Source organism: Dasypus novemcinctus, chromosome 12 (assembly GCF_030445035.2).
Source record: "Dasypus novemcinctus isolate mDasNov1 chromosome 12, mDasNov1.1.hap2, whole genome shotgun sequence".
Classification (NCBI taxonomy): domain Eukaryota; kingdom Metazoa; phylum Chordata; class Mammalia; order Cingulata; family Dasypodidae; genus Dasypus; species Dasypus novemcinctus.
The window spans coordinates 78,926,735-78,941,912 of NC_080684.1; the positions used below are offsets into that span (position 1 = coordinate 78,926,735).

The following is a 15,178-nucleotide window of genomic DNA, read 5'->3' on the forward strand; positions in this document are numbered from 1 at the left end:
ATTGCACACATGCCTGATGCACAGCAGAATCCCTAAGGCTTTAGAGCAGGATTTGGCAAATTATGGTCTGCAGGCCAAACCCGCCTATGACCTGTTTTTGTACAGCCCATCCTAAGAGCTACAAATAACTTTTACATTGTTTAACCACCGGAAAAAAATCAAAAGAAGAATATTTTGTGATATGTGAAAATTATATGAAAATCAGGCTTCAGTGTCCATAAATAAAAATTTCATTGGAACACAGCCACACTCATTCATCTATGTACTATATATGGCTGCTTTCAGGCTACAATGGCAAAGCTAAGTTATTGCCAGAGACCATATTGCTCACAAAGCCTAAAATATTTATTGTAAAGATAAAGTTTGGCTTTCCTTAGACTTTCCCTTTCAACCACTGTCATACCCATATAATATAGTACTGCTAGTTACACACCATGTTATGCAGCATGGGACTGTATAGCATAGTAAAACCTCATGTGAAATATGGGTAACATAAGACTGTTTTTCTTTGAAACTGAACAAATGGATGTTAATACTATAGTACATTAATATCAACCAAAAAAACCACATTATGCGAAAGTGAAAGAAACCAGACACAAAATACTACCTATTACATGGTTTTATTCATATAAAATGTAAATATAAATCCATTTATAAAGATGGAATTAGATTAGCGATTACATAGGACTGGGGAAGGATCAAGGGATTGAGAGGTGACTGCTAAGGACTGTGGAGTTTTTCTTTTTGGAGTAATGAAATTGTTATAAAATTTTTTGTGGTGATGAATGCACAACACGGTGATGACACTGAAAGCCACTGGTTGTAACTTTGGATGAATGTATGGTATATGAATATATCCCAATAAAACCGCTTTTTTTTAAAAAAAAGGTAAAGTTTGCCAACCTCTGCTTCAGGGCATAGGAAAGATACTAGGATGCTTTTGGATACCTAACTCTGATCTAGTCTTCATTTGCCAAATATAAGATAAAATAGTGAATTTAGTATCATCTCAAATACACCTTCTTTGGTATTAACCTAAAAAATATACTGCAGTCTAGTTATCTGCGCCTGAGTGTCCCACTATTAAATTGATACTACTCTTGAGGTTCTGTAACCTAGAAGTAGGGGCAGGGAAGGGCTTCTGCACATTCAGTTGCATTATTGGAATGACGGATGTGTAAAGAGAAGCAGTCAAGCATGTGAATCCAGCAGTGTCCTTTGCGTGGGCTACATTTAAAATTTCCTTTTATTGAGGAATGCATAGCTTTACCCTGTCATCAAATATCTCAAGCACTGCTTCCATTTTCCCAGTATTAAAATTCAAAAATCAGAAAAGCAGCATGTAAAGCACAATTCAAAGTAGAATGCTAACAACTTCTATCCTCTCTTCCACTGACCGCAGGAGGGCTTCTATCAGAGACCAGGCAGTTCTGGCCCATTGTTAGCCAAATTTCTACTGTATCTGAAGGCAGCACAAATTATAAAGTGTTTGCTTTTGTTGCACAAGTCAGTTAATTCAATTGTCAGAACATTTCAGACCCTGTAATTTAGACCAGGAAGTGAGGACAGTCTCACTCCTTTGAACTGCCTGTTAGACTATTCCATGTCACAGCTTGCTTGGGGGTGTAAATAAGAAAATATTCTCCATTCAGAAATTAATGTTTGTAGATGCCCTGGAAAGCCAAACAATAAGCATAATGGTTTAGAATAAAAGTAAGCAGAGCGGTTTGTTATTAACATTCAAAATAGAAATTTTAGTTTGAGGCTTTATGACACACATTGATTGCTGGTTAGGTTCTTAGAGTATTTTACTAACATTTCAAACCACACATAAACCAGCCCCCTCTCCCAGCATTTTTACCGAAACCCTCTATGAATGACACTCTCCAATCTCCTGACTTACCTAGTCCTTAGACTCCCTAAGGTAATAAAGAAGGTGCCCTTACACTGAAGAACTCCAAGGGCTTATTTCCCTGGTGAAAACCTGAACATGCTTTAACAAGCCATTACAACTACTTTGAATACCAGCTCTGCAAAACGACCAGCTGCAAAACAGGTTCCCTCAACCCGTTCCCACCTGTCAAATGGGATTAATATCACCCACTTTGAAATGAAGGTGTTGACTCAGAAAATTTACTACTAATAATTGAATTATACACTTAAAATGGGTGAAATTGACAGTACGTAAATTTCTCCATAAAGTTGTTTAAAAAATCAATTTTAAAAATTGTAGGTAAGAGAGGAAGTTGTGGACAAGAAGTCACTGATGAACAAAGTGAGAAAGGACTGCCTGCAGATTAGGAGCACAACCATGAGATATAGAACATGTGCTATATGCATCCCGAGACCCGAGACCAAGGAAGGGCTGACTATTCAAATCAAGCTGGAGAAAAGAACTGGGACTTCAAGAGTGTGCTCAGGGGTCATGTCCTCTTTATCACCATCTTCCTAGATTCCCCTGACCCCACAATTCCTTTTGTAGGGTCCTTTCTTGGGCCCCACAAAATTTCTCATATTCTCCTCTAAGCTAATGTTTTATTTTGGATATACTTTTGTCAATGCAATCATCACACTTTATGGTAAGTGGGTTTTTTTTTTTTTCTTTTTGAGGTACCGGAGCCGGGGCTCAACCACGAGCCACATCCGCTCGGCTGAGTTGTTTTTTCATTTGTTTGCTTGTTGTTTTGCTTTTGTTTTCAGGAGGCACCAGGTTCCAAACCTGGGCCCTCCCACGTGGGAAGCTCAAGCACTTGAGCAGATGGCATCTATTCTTTTAGAAGACCACTGCCCACTAAACTGTGAGCTCCTGGGGCTCAGGCGCTGTGCATTTTGGCAGCCCTAGCCCCTAACACAGCTCAAAGAATATTAGATGAGTGAAAGAATAAACAAACTGTTTAAAGCAAAAAAGAAAGAAAATGATGGCTTTGAAGGGTCAAAGGCGTATATACGCATATATAAAATACACAGCACAATGCCTTGTACATTGCAAGCATTAAGTAAATGGTGGTTCTTTTTATTATGTTTAACAAAACATGCCAAGAACTATGCTAAAGAAATAAGCATATTTTGAGGCAATGTTAGCCTATAAAACACAGATGTGCAAATGCATGGGAAATAAGCAGAGACCCTATTCCTAAGGCGTAAGGGTCTAGATATGAGACAGTCTGAAGACAGACTTCAGAAGGCCTCACAGAACTATCTACACTTTGTGATCAAAAGCCTCCAAGTTCACAGTGAACGGCAATCCCACTCTCACTGAACCCGGTGTTTGCAGGCATGTAGCCACATTGAGTAGTCATTGTTTGGCTTTTTGAGAATTCATTTCTTCAATTCTGGTCTGAATGAGAAGGGATAAAAGGCAACAGAGTGGGAACAAGAGACAGTGCTTCTCGACTGCCTCCCCTTTCTCTTCCCAAGGGTAAAATATTGCCACGTACATCAGGGATTATACAGATCACTGCTTTTATATGCATCCTCTGTGTGGTATTCTGTAACTTCAATGGTTTTGATTAAACTAATACCTATACACCAATAATTACTAATTTTATCCCTCTAAATAAAACATTCTTCTAAGTTGCAAACCTCACTTCAAACTCAAAACGGAAGCAATCTTCCCAAGCCCCACCCCTTGGTTTTTCCTCCAATGTTTTGTGTTTCTGCTCATGGCATCATCATACACTCAGTTTCACCAAAACAGAAACCTGACAGTCAGTCATTCTCAACTCTCTTCTTCTCCCTTATCGACTCCATCCAGTCACCAATTCCTGTTGATTCCACCTCTAAAATATCTCTCAAATAGAATGTCTCCATTCCCTTTATCATTCCACAAGTTCATAGTCAGGCCATCTAGATTATTTTAACAGCCTCCTAACCAGTCTTCCTACCTCCAATCTTGCCCCCTAAACTGCAGCCAAAGAAACCTTCTGAAACAAATACCTGATTTTCTAAAATTGGCTCAGAACCCCTCAGGGGCTTTTCGTTGCCCCTCCAACACTTCCCAGCATGATTTACACAGCCTTTCACCATTTGGTTTCTCCCTGCATCTCCAACCTCAACTCTTGCCATTGCCTCCTTGCACTGTACACATCTAGCTACTCTGAATGCTTCTCACCTCCTTAGATGTACCATTCCTCTCTCCCCTTTAGTGTATGCTTTTCATTCTACCTGAAATATATTCTTCCTCCTCTTTCCCTGGCTGTCCTTGCTAATCCTTAAAGTCTCAGCCTAACAGTGACTTATCCTAGAAGGCTTTTCTGATCCACCTACGCCCCGCGAAAGGGTAGGAACTCTCACTACGATCCCCCAGCACCTTATTCTTCCTTTGCCACAGTATATACTAGAATTCACAGTACTGTTTAACTGTCTTCTCAGACAGACTGCCAGCTCCACAATATCAGGGTCCGTAGAGCCTGCTCTCTCACATTAGACTCCTATCCCATGGGAGGAGAATAATTTTAAATATCTGATTAGTGCTAACATATTACATTTAGTCTACGTGCACACAAAGCCTATGAAACAGCCTCAGTTGTTTCATTCGACTTCAAGTATGCACAATTCTAAACTCAGAAAGTTATGTATCATCTGCAGTGTTTATATTTTATTCTCCTGCTTCTGTGGGAAACATTATGTCTGTCACCAGAGAAGCAGTCCATCAAAAGGAGCAAGAGATGGCAAGACTCAGAACAAGCTAACAATTCTTTCAAACCTTAAAAAAAAAAACAGCGTCATGTATTTTTCAGCAGTTACAAGGGAGGCACAATGCCTGAAATTTTGATAGGATTATAATGATTGAAGCAGAGAGGCTTTTGGCAAAAGAATTGAACATTTACGTATGTTTTCGTGTGTGCTAGGATTTTCAGTCTAAGTCACAGCTGGGTATACTCAGTTGCTGCCAAGAATTGAGGCTGTGTATGAGTTCACCAGAAGTTTACCTAAAGTAGCAGCTCTCAATTTTAAATCCCCAAATGCCCATCCCATTTTTTAGCATAAACATTAAGAGCACAGACGCTGGAGCCAGTATGCCTCATTTAAAAGCCTTACTACATCATTTATTAGTTGTGATATGCTGGGCAAATTACTTAATCCTTCAATGTCTAGCTTCCTTCCTTGAAAATGGGACTAAAATTAGCACATATTTCTTAAATTTGTTACAAGAATTAAATGAGTTAATTACATGTAAAGTACTTAGAATAAGGACTCAGTAAATGTTAGCTATCCTTATTATTAGACTTATTTAAGGATACAGGAATAGGTCTGGAGGAAAAGGGATGTGAAACAATGAGAAGACAGAAGCAAAAATAATCTGCCATGTGTTAATAACAACTGAACACTTTCTGCAGATTATCATTTGGACCTCAAAAAAAAAAAAACAAAAAACCTTTAATGCAGGTAAACCTATCCAAGTGTCACAGCTAGTAAATAGCTGAGCTGGGTCTGAACCCAGGCAGTGTGTCCAGAGGTCAAGTCCTTAATCACAAAGCAATACTGTCTCCTATCTTCACTTCTTTTCCTTTGTAAATGGAATCCTGAGTTGTAAAGGACAGAGTGAAGAAAAAGGATGTAAGGAATGGAAATGAAGGAAAAAGAAAACAAAATTTAAGACCAGACTTACCTATTTTTTCAAGATAAAAGAGGTAAAATACCAGGTGTCCATTTATCATTCCTGCACAGACATAACAAAGCTGCTGTCTTTGTAGTCATTTTATTTTTAATTCAGGAGCCAGGATGAAATAAAAATCAGTGTTAAAAAGCTTCAACGGATTAAAAGATCCTTCTCAACCCAGTAAGATCCAAACATGAAATGAAAATGAGGGACATGAAATGAGAGGGTGGACAGGGGAACAGTGGATGGGAGCGTTAGGAACAGGAATCACCTTTGTCTAGAGTGGCAAGCCAAGCCAAGGCACTCTAGAGTCAGACAACAGATTCAAATACCCTCACTGCATCTGTGTCCTTGCAGAGTCCCCTCCACACAGACTCTGAGGTTGTGACTTGTTTCGGTCAGTGGGATAAAAGCAAATGTGACACAAGCAGAGATTTGAAAAGTGCTTGTGCTGTGGGGGTTTCTCTCATTACTGTTCTTTAAAACCCTGAGACTACACGTGCAGAAGCCTGAGCTAGTCTACTGGAGAATGAGCGATCACATGCCATCCCAGATGAGACCAATTCGCCTGTCAACCACCACACACGGGCATGAAGCCATCCTAGATCATCCAGCCACTGACTGACCCATCAGCTGGCCAAAAAGGCAGGAAGAAAACCAGCAGAGATACACGAGAAGAGCCACCCAGCCAACCCACATGAGCTAAATAGAAGTTACTGTTTTAAGCCGCTAAATTTTGGGGCTATTGGTTATGCAACACAAACTAACTGATAAAATCCTCATAACAATCCTACTAAGTAGGTCTGTAATGATCCCTATATTACAAATGACATGACTGAGGCACAGAGCGGTTAAGTGACTTGCATATCTAGCAAATGGCAGAGCCAAGATTCAACCCCAGGCAATTCAGCTCCAAGTCCATGCTCTTAACCCTTACATTATGCTGCTTCATGTAACAAAACTAAAATGTTCTGTTAGTTGACCTAGAAATTCCACTGTAATTTATTAGACAATATACTTGAACATAAACAAAATCATGTAGGTATAAGATTATTCACTGCAGCACTGCTGAAAGTAGCAAAAAACAAACAAACACAAAACTAGAAACAACAAACCCCAGCAAATTCATATAAAGGTATCCCATACACAGCCATAAAAGGAACCAAATAGACCTATATTTTACCAATGTGGTTGTACAAGGGAAAAAAGCAGGGTGCAGGAGGGTATGTACTCATATACTACCACTTGTGTGTAAAAAAAAGGAAAAAAGCATGTACATATAATTGCTTGCCTATGCATAGATTATTTCTGGAAGGACACAGAAGTGGGTTTAATATAAATTGGTTCTGGGGAAAAGAACCAGCTGGCAGGACAACAAAATTTTTGTGGTTGGGGAGGAACAATTTTCACTGTAAACCTTTTTTTATCTTTTGAATGTTATATTGTGTAAATATATCACCTATTAATTTTTAACTTTAAAGGTTGTTATGGCAATTAAGGGAGACACTAGATGCCTGTCACAAAGAAAGCAATCAATAAATAGCTACCATTATAATTATTTTTGCACATCTGCTTTCTAGTTCTAATACAAATAATTTTTTAAGTAATCAATCCTCTGAAACTCCTGCCTCTGTATAGGAAAAAGTTCATTTTGGAATACATAACATTAACCAGCTATGTGAAAAGGTAAAAAAAAAAGAATCCACCACTTGGCTTCTCCTGTGCTCATGACGTAAGGTCAGAAGCATGGGTCAGGGTTTCAGTCTCTCTTCAGAGAAACTCAATTAAGGGGCATCTTCTGTGCTCCCACTCTGTACATTCCCGAAGAACATTTTCTTTTATTCAAGAACAGCGATGAAAGAATTACTTTCAATTCTAATAGCATGCCTGCCCTCCCTCTGCAGTTACTGACAACAGTTGAAGGATTGCCACATGTATCTGCCAAACTATGAAATTGTCTACTTTCCCGGAATAAGAAAGGATCTGGGGCAAGAACAGGCAGTCTGCAGGCAGTAGAGCATAATGTCAAGAGTCAGGACTTTGGAGTCAAGCAAGTCCAGGTACATATCCCAGTTCCAATACTTAGCTGAGTGACCTTAAGCAACATCCTCAACCTTTCTGAGCTTGTTATCCCTTTCAAAAATGGTGGCAGCAGTTAGTATTTGTTAGGTTGGTGCAAAAGGAATCGTGGTTTCAGACCATGAATTTTAATCATTATAACTAGGCTCAAACATATCTTTTTTAATCAAAATAGGAAATCATTACAGTCAACACATTTTTGCCAATGAGAAATAAGTTTGTTTACTCCTGTAGTGTAAAAATTCGTACTTCAGGAATCAACAAATTCTTGGAAAGCATTTCTGCATCCTGCTGGTTGTGGAAGCATTTTACCTGAAAAAAGTTGTCGAGATGCTTGAAGAAGTGGTAGTTGGTTGGCGAGGGGTCAGATGAATATGGAAGATGAAGCAAAACATTGTAGCCCAATTCCTCCAGCTTTTGAAGCGCTGGTTGTGCAATGTGCAGTCAGGCATTCTCTTGGAGAATTGGGTCCTTTCAGTTGACCAATGCCAGCTGCAGTCATTGCGGTTTTCGGTGCATCTCATCGACTTGCTGAATATATTTCTCAAATGTAATGATTTCACCGGGATTCAGAAAGCTGTAGTGGATCAGACCAGCAGCAGACCAACAAATAGTGACCTTTTTTTGGTGCAAGTTTGGCTGTGGGAAGTGCTTTGGAGCTTCTTCTCGGTCCAACCCCTGAGCTGGTCATCGCAGGTTGTTGTATAGAATCCACTTTTCATCACATGTCACAATCCAATACAGAAATGGTTCAGTGCTTTGCATAGAATAAGAGAAGATGACACTTCAAAACGACGATTTTTAAGGTTTCAGTCAGCTCATGAGGCACCCACTTACAGAGCTTTTTTGTTTCAAATGCTGAACGACCGTGGAATGGTCAACATTGAGTTCTTTGGCAACTTCTCATGTAGTTGTAAGAGGATCAGCTTCAATGATTGTTCTCAATTGGTCATTGTCAACTTCCAATGGCCGGTCACTACACTCATCTTCCAGGCTCTCATTTCCTTTGCAAAACTTCTTGAACCACCACTGCACTGTATGTTCATTAGCAGTTTCTGGCCAAATGCATTGCTTATGTTGTGAGTTGTTTCCACTACTTTATGACCCATTTTGAACTTAAATAAGAAAATTGCTCACATTTGCTTTTTGTCTAACATTATTTCCAAGTCTAAAATAAATATAAAATAAACAGCAAGTAATAAGTCATTAGCAAAAAACATAAAGTGAGAAATGCACATTAAAATGATGTATAACATAACCACATTTATTTAAGAAGGTATCCCAATATCAAACAGCAAATTTCAACAACGCAAAATCGCAATTACTTCTGCACCAACCTAATATTTCACAAGATTCTTGTGAGGGTTAAATGAGATGATGCATACACCATCGTAGGAGGTACACAGTAAACGTTCACTTAAGGTTAGCTATTTTCATTATCATTGGGAATTCCAACTGAGGCCCCAAGTCACCTTTCTTCTCTCTCTGTAAACTTCCATTTCTCTCTTCTCTCTCTCTCCCTCGCTGTTCCCCCCACCTCTCTCTCTCTATCCCCCCTCTCCTCTCACACTCACACACACCAACATTAGTAACCTTAGGTGTACTTTACAGGATTCTCATCTTTCTCTTCCTCCCACATCAGCAAGTTCAGATGACTCTACCTCCAAAATACATCCATCTCTCCAGCATCTGCTCTCAAAGGTAGTCTCACTGGTCCATTACCACCCCCATCCCACAATGCATTCTATACACAACACCCAAAGTGGTCTTCAAAAAAGTGAACCGGATCACATCATTCCATCTTCCACAAAACTCTCTAATAATGTCCTTCTGCATTGAAGCTTAAGTCCAGCAAGGCCCTATAAGATTTGGTCTCTACCTATCTCTCCAATCTCACTTCATTTCACTCTACCCACCCATTATACACTCCAGTCCCCTTCTTTCCGTTTTTCACACAGGAAAAGACTCCTCCTTTGTGTTTGATGTTTCTCAGTCTGGACACTCAGTTTCTCCAAACCTTCACAGGGCTGACTTGTTCTCATCATATAGTTCACACTTCAAGAAATGTCCTCCCTGACAACACAAACTAAAAACGTCTTTTCCCCCACTCACTCCCCATTACATATCCTGCTGTATTTTCTTAATAGCACTCATCACTATATAAAATTACATTATTTGTCCATTTATTTAGTTCATTGCATAACTTCTCAAGTAGAATGCAGCCTCCAAGAAACTAAGCTCTTGGCTGTCATGCTACCCACTGTACTTCTAGAACCTAGAACAGTGCCTATACATAGTAGGTACTAAATATATATGTCTGAAGGTGATGGTGGTGAGTGTTAAAAATTCAGACTGTTAAAACAAAGTGGAGGATTCACATTTCTCAATTTCAATACTTACTACTAAACTACAATAACCAAAGCTATGTGGTACTGGTATAAGGACAGACATACAGACCAATGGGACTGGAGTGAGAGTTCAAAAATAAACCGACACATCTATGGCTATGGACCCCTACCTCACACCATACAAAAATTAACTCTAAATGGATCATGAACTAAATATAAGAGCAAAACCCATAAAACTTTTAGAAGATAACATAGGAGGAAATCTACATGACCAAGGATTTAGCAATGGATTCCAAGTGATGACACCAAAAGTAGGAGCAACAACAGAAATAAAATATTGAGTTTCATCAATATTAAAAATGTTTGTGTATCAAAGGACATTATCAAGAAAGTGCAAAGACAAACTATATCTGATAAAGATTTAATATCCAGAATATATAAAGAACTCCTTCAATACCATAAAAAGACAACCCAATTTAAAAATGGGCAAAAAAACAAATAGACATAGCTTCAAATAAGATACACAAATGGCCAATAAGCACAGGAAAAGATGTTCAATATCATTAGCCATTACAGAAATGCAAATCAAAACCACAATGAAATGCCACATCACACCCATTAGAATGGCTATTATTTTTAAAATGGAAAATAAATGTTGCTGAATACATGAAGGAATTTGAATTCTCATGCATTGTTTGTGGAAATGTAAAACTATGAAGCTACCATGGAAAACAGTTTGGCAGTTCCTCAAAAAATTAAATGAGAATTACCATATGACATGGCAATTCCACTTTATTATATATATATCCAAAAGAATTCAAAGCAGGGACTCAAACAGATATTTGCACACCTATATTCACCAGCCTTATTCACAATAGGCAAAAGGTAGAAATCACCCAAATGTCTGAAGACAGATAAATGGATAAAATGAAGTATATCCATGTGAAGGAATAGTATTGAGCCATAAAAACGAATGAAGTTCTGTTACATGCTAGGACATGAATGAACCTTGAAAACACTATGCTAAGTAACATAAGCCAAACACAAAAAGACAAGAATTGTATGATTCCACTTACATGAAATAGCTAGAATAAATAAATTCACAGAAAGAGAAAGTAGATTAGCAGTTAGGGACTAGAGGGAGGGGAAATGGGGAGTTATTGATTAAAAAGTAGAGAGTTTTTGGTTTGGGTGATGAAAAAGTTTTAATAACGGAAGGTGGTGATGGTAGCATGACACTGAAAAGTAATTAAGCCTTGAATTGAGAGCTTAAAATTACTAAAATGGTGAATTTTATATTATATATTATCAGAATTAAATTTCAAAATCTTTATTTCCCTTATTCAGGCCTGCATATCCCATCCCAGCTGCTTTCCTTAATTACCCTGCTGGCAATGAGGGTAAAATGAAGTTGCTGACCCTTGAATTTGGTGTTCAAACAAGTAATTCCAACAAGACCAGTTTTCATTTCTGCTGTTCCACAAACACAAGGTGAGGCAAACTAGCTGGCTAGCCTGGCTGGAATCCTGTTCTCCCCAGAAATACCTAAACAGGTTTGGACTAGCTCCAAAAGGTAAGCCAAGTAAATTTCCAGGTCAGCTCACTAATAGACTTTCCAGAGGCAGCTGTAGCCAGTTCATACCAGCTTTATGTCCCACAAACATGCCACCCCATCCCACCCCCTACACACACACTCAAAAGACTGGACTCTGGCACCACCTCCAAAAAAAAACAGGCCAGAGTTCCTTTTGAAACAGCCCGGCAGCTGAGAGGCAGATATTTCTGAAGGGCCACTTAGGTGACCAATACAACAGGCATATACATACCTTACAACAAGGCAACTTCCAGCCCTGAGAAATGCGTCAACTCCGGGGGGAAAGAATCATATAATGTCTTTCCACTTCGTCTTGGCCTTGCCTCTTCAGGAAACTCCCGCCCACCCATTCTTAGAGCTAAATTGTCATTATAGTTGGTCTTAGGTGGTCCGGGAGCACATGAAGGGCACCTCCCCGAATTGCCTTAAGTTATCTCTATCCTCCTTCTATATTATTATAAGTGCCCAGATTCTGCATTTGACGAAATGAGCCTTCATCCTGAAGGCTAAAATCCAAAAGGCATATTGGGACTTGCCAACACCTTCGGGTAAATTAGCCCATCCGAGGTCGCCTCCATACAGGCAAGATCAAGGCGCGCCAGGGCGTTTGAGCTCCCTGGAGCTGACAAAGCAGCACCAGCCTCACAGGCTGCCCCTTGAGGTAGAATAAACCTTACAGTTCAACCTGTTACAGTTTTCCCCACTGAGCTCTCGCCCAGGAGCGGAAAGGAGTGAAGCGGACAACACAAAACCTGGAGAGGAGGGGCGGCTCGCCCCCGCCGGCGTTAAGCCCGCAGCTGCACCCGAGGGCGCCCGTGCAGGAGCCGCGCGCTGAGAGCCCGAGGCCCCGCCTGCCCTGGACACGCGCCTTCCCCTTCCCTTCGTGCTTCCCTAGGGAGGCAATCCAGGGAGAACGAGTCGCGCACCTCGAAGCGCTCCGACGCCCGGCAAATTTTAAAAAGGCTCCTGAGGAAGGAGTAAGGCGCTGCACAGAAGAACGCAGCTGCGGAAGCCCGGAGAGGGGCTCCCCTAGCAGCCGGCGTGTTGGGGTGGGGGTGGCAACAGCCCTCCTCGCCCCGGGTGGCGCTGGAGCTGCAGAGGGCCCCGACGTGTCGCGCCACCGCGGAGTGCGCGGGGCCGAGTACCCTCAGACGGGAAGAGACCCCACCTCGCCCCCTTCCCCTCCCACGTCGTTCGAAGGGCCCTTCGCCCCTCAGTCCCCGCTGGGGCTGCGGCCCTGCCGACGTGCGGCCCCGCGGCACTCCGCCGCGCCCTCAGCGCTCCCGCGGGCGGGGCCTCCCCTAGCCGGGCGGGAGGGACGCGCTCGCGAGCTCGCGGGCACTCGCGCCACCTGCCCCTCGCGCGTCCCGGGCGACCGCGCACTCACCCTCCGCATGGTACCGGGACCGTCCGGGCCTGGCTCGTTGAGTCGGGCACGAATGGGGCAGAGGCTGCGGCGGCGCTGTCGGCCGGGAGCGCCTCGCTGCCCCCGCTAGCACACGCGTGCGCCGAGACCGACGGGCGGGCGGCGGCGGGGCGGGGGCGCGCGGCCCGCGGGGTCCCCTGGGCCTGCCCCGCGCGAGCTGCGCTCTGGAGCCGCGGGGCCCGGGGCCCTTTTCCTCCCGTCGCGCGATCGCCGCCTTCTCGAGGAGCTTCGCCCGGCTCCTCAGGTTCTCTCCCGACCCGGAGGTCCCCGGTGTCTGCCCCCATCCGCCACCGCCCGGCCCTCCAGCGCTGAGACCGAGAAGGCTAGAGCCGAACGCTGGGGTCGACCCTGGAGAGCCACGCGTGAGGAGCGAGAGATAATTGGCCAGAGCTGAGTGGAAATTCCTAACACCTTAAAAGTACTTTGTTCTGCCCATTGGTTGGGAGGATAGCCTGCTGGTGCCGTTCCTACTCGTTAGATTCCGGGATTGTCATTCGGAAGCCCCGAGCATTCTTAAACCATTTTGGGGGAGGGTTGGGGTGGGAGTTGAAAGTGGGAAACAGCGGATCAGTTCAGGACTGACGGAGGATAACTTCATGAGACAGGGACGGCCTGGTCTTCCCTTGTCCAGCGAGGGGGCTCAGCAAGGGGAGGGGTCCGCGGCTCCGTTACTGCACAACGCCACAGGTCTTCCGGACAAACCCCTTGGTGTCAAACTTCCTCTTCACCCCACCCCACGTCCCCACTCCAACATCTCCAAACAACACGAAGCCTCTCCCCAAATGTTGAAACTCCTGTGGAAAGATGTGAGGGGAAAATATACGTATGTCTTTCCTCCTAATCATGAAAACACTGCACAGTCCTGAGCCAAAGGAATACAGGATGCAGATCCACCCTGGGAGTTGCAGGGGGCGATGAGCGACAGTGTAGGATGGAATGATGTGTGTCTTCCAGGAAGAAACCTGCGGTTTCTTTGTTCTGCTTCCACTGTTCAGTTGAACAAAGGAAATTAAATAACACAGAATTCAAGGCAGCCTGAGTTCAGTTTAGAAAGAAAATTCCCTTATTTGCAAAAGTGTACAAGGACACTTGCATTTTCGAAATGTCTGTGACAGGTAAGCAGGCAGATAGCAATGGGAATGCAAAGGCTTGTGCTGGGTAAACACTTCTAATGTTTCAGCATTTACATTGTGTGGCTGCCAATTGCTTTAGCAGGTCATCTTTTACCACTACTTTCAGAAATACTGTTAAAATTTTCTGTCACTGATAGAATGTTTTCCATGCTATACAGACCATAATATTAAATAGTGTAAGTCCCTTTAAAATCTAATGAATAAATAAAGTTTGTCTGGAAATCTATTTGGTGTCTATCAGCACAGATACCCTTTCTACACCACCATCCCTTACTCTTCTAATTAACGTTTTTTGCTTTTAGAATGCAACATCTAATCCAATTAAAGTTTATTTCTTCCTAGACTTGAATTAGACGCCTGGTGTGCATGGGACAGGAGGGTCGTTTCTGTTAAGTAATTGTTAGAGTGATCCTCAAGCATCCCTTAGCCTGAATAATTTTTAAACTCCCTTCAGAAACCAAGACAATTATTCAACTGTACCCAATAAATGACAACACATCAGATAGTAAAGGGACACAGTCACACTGTCCATCTACCGAAACCCCAACACCTGTATGACTTCAAGAACTACTTTAAAAGTGACACAATATTAAGATTCCCCCCTCTCTGTTTTTGCAGGGGTGTTAATGAGGAGGGTCTTTGCTTCATATGTTGAAAGAATCTTCAAAGTGTTTTAACGATAGACAGCCAATCTGCATAATTCCTATTATCACAATTCCATTAGCTTTCTAAACTCAGACATCTTATTTGTTTGCTTGAAAACCATCTAGAACAGTTTCCCTCTTTTTTTCTTAATTGTATAACAACATGTCACCAGTGCAAACAATTGAAATATCCAGTCCTCTTAATCTTCAGGTCAACTTGATAGGGCTCCATCTTAAATACAGCAGAGAACATACTGGCATCAGAGTAAAGAACAGAAACCTAACTTCTTTCTTTCGTTATTAATGTAGCTAGGCATTTAATATAAAGTTGAGCAAAAATTAACCAGTTTAC

At 42.0% G+C, this 15,178-nt stretch overlaps 1 protein-coding gene across 3 annotated transcripts in view; it reads right to left on the bottom strand.

The window, feature by feature from the left end:
* TMCC3 (transmembrane and coiled-coil domain family 3) overlaps positions 1-13,153 on the bottom strand; it is a 332,700-nt gene extending 319,547 nt beyond the window's left edge. Inside the window, exon 1 of one of the 3 annotated variants that reach the window (XM_071219003.1) lies at positions 13,011-13,153. In XM_071219003.1, coding sequence (XP_071075104.1) covers positions 13,011-13,019 — 9 coding nt within the window. In that variant the 5' untranslated portion in view covers positions 13,020-13,153. Of the gene's footprint in view, positions 1-11,855; positions 12,387-13,010 lie in introns of those variants that run through there. The other 2 variants (XM_071219004.1, XM_058308544.2) reach the window with 2 other exon arrangements.
* Between the last annotated feature and the right edge of the window lie 2,025 nt (positions 13,154-15,178).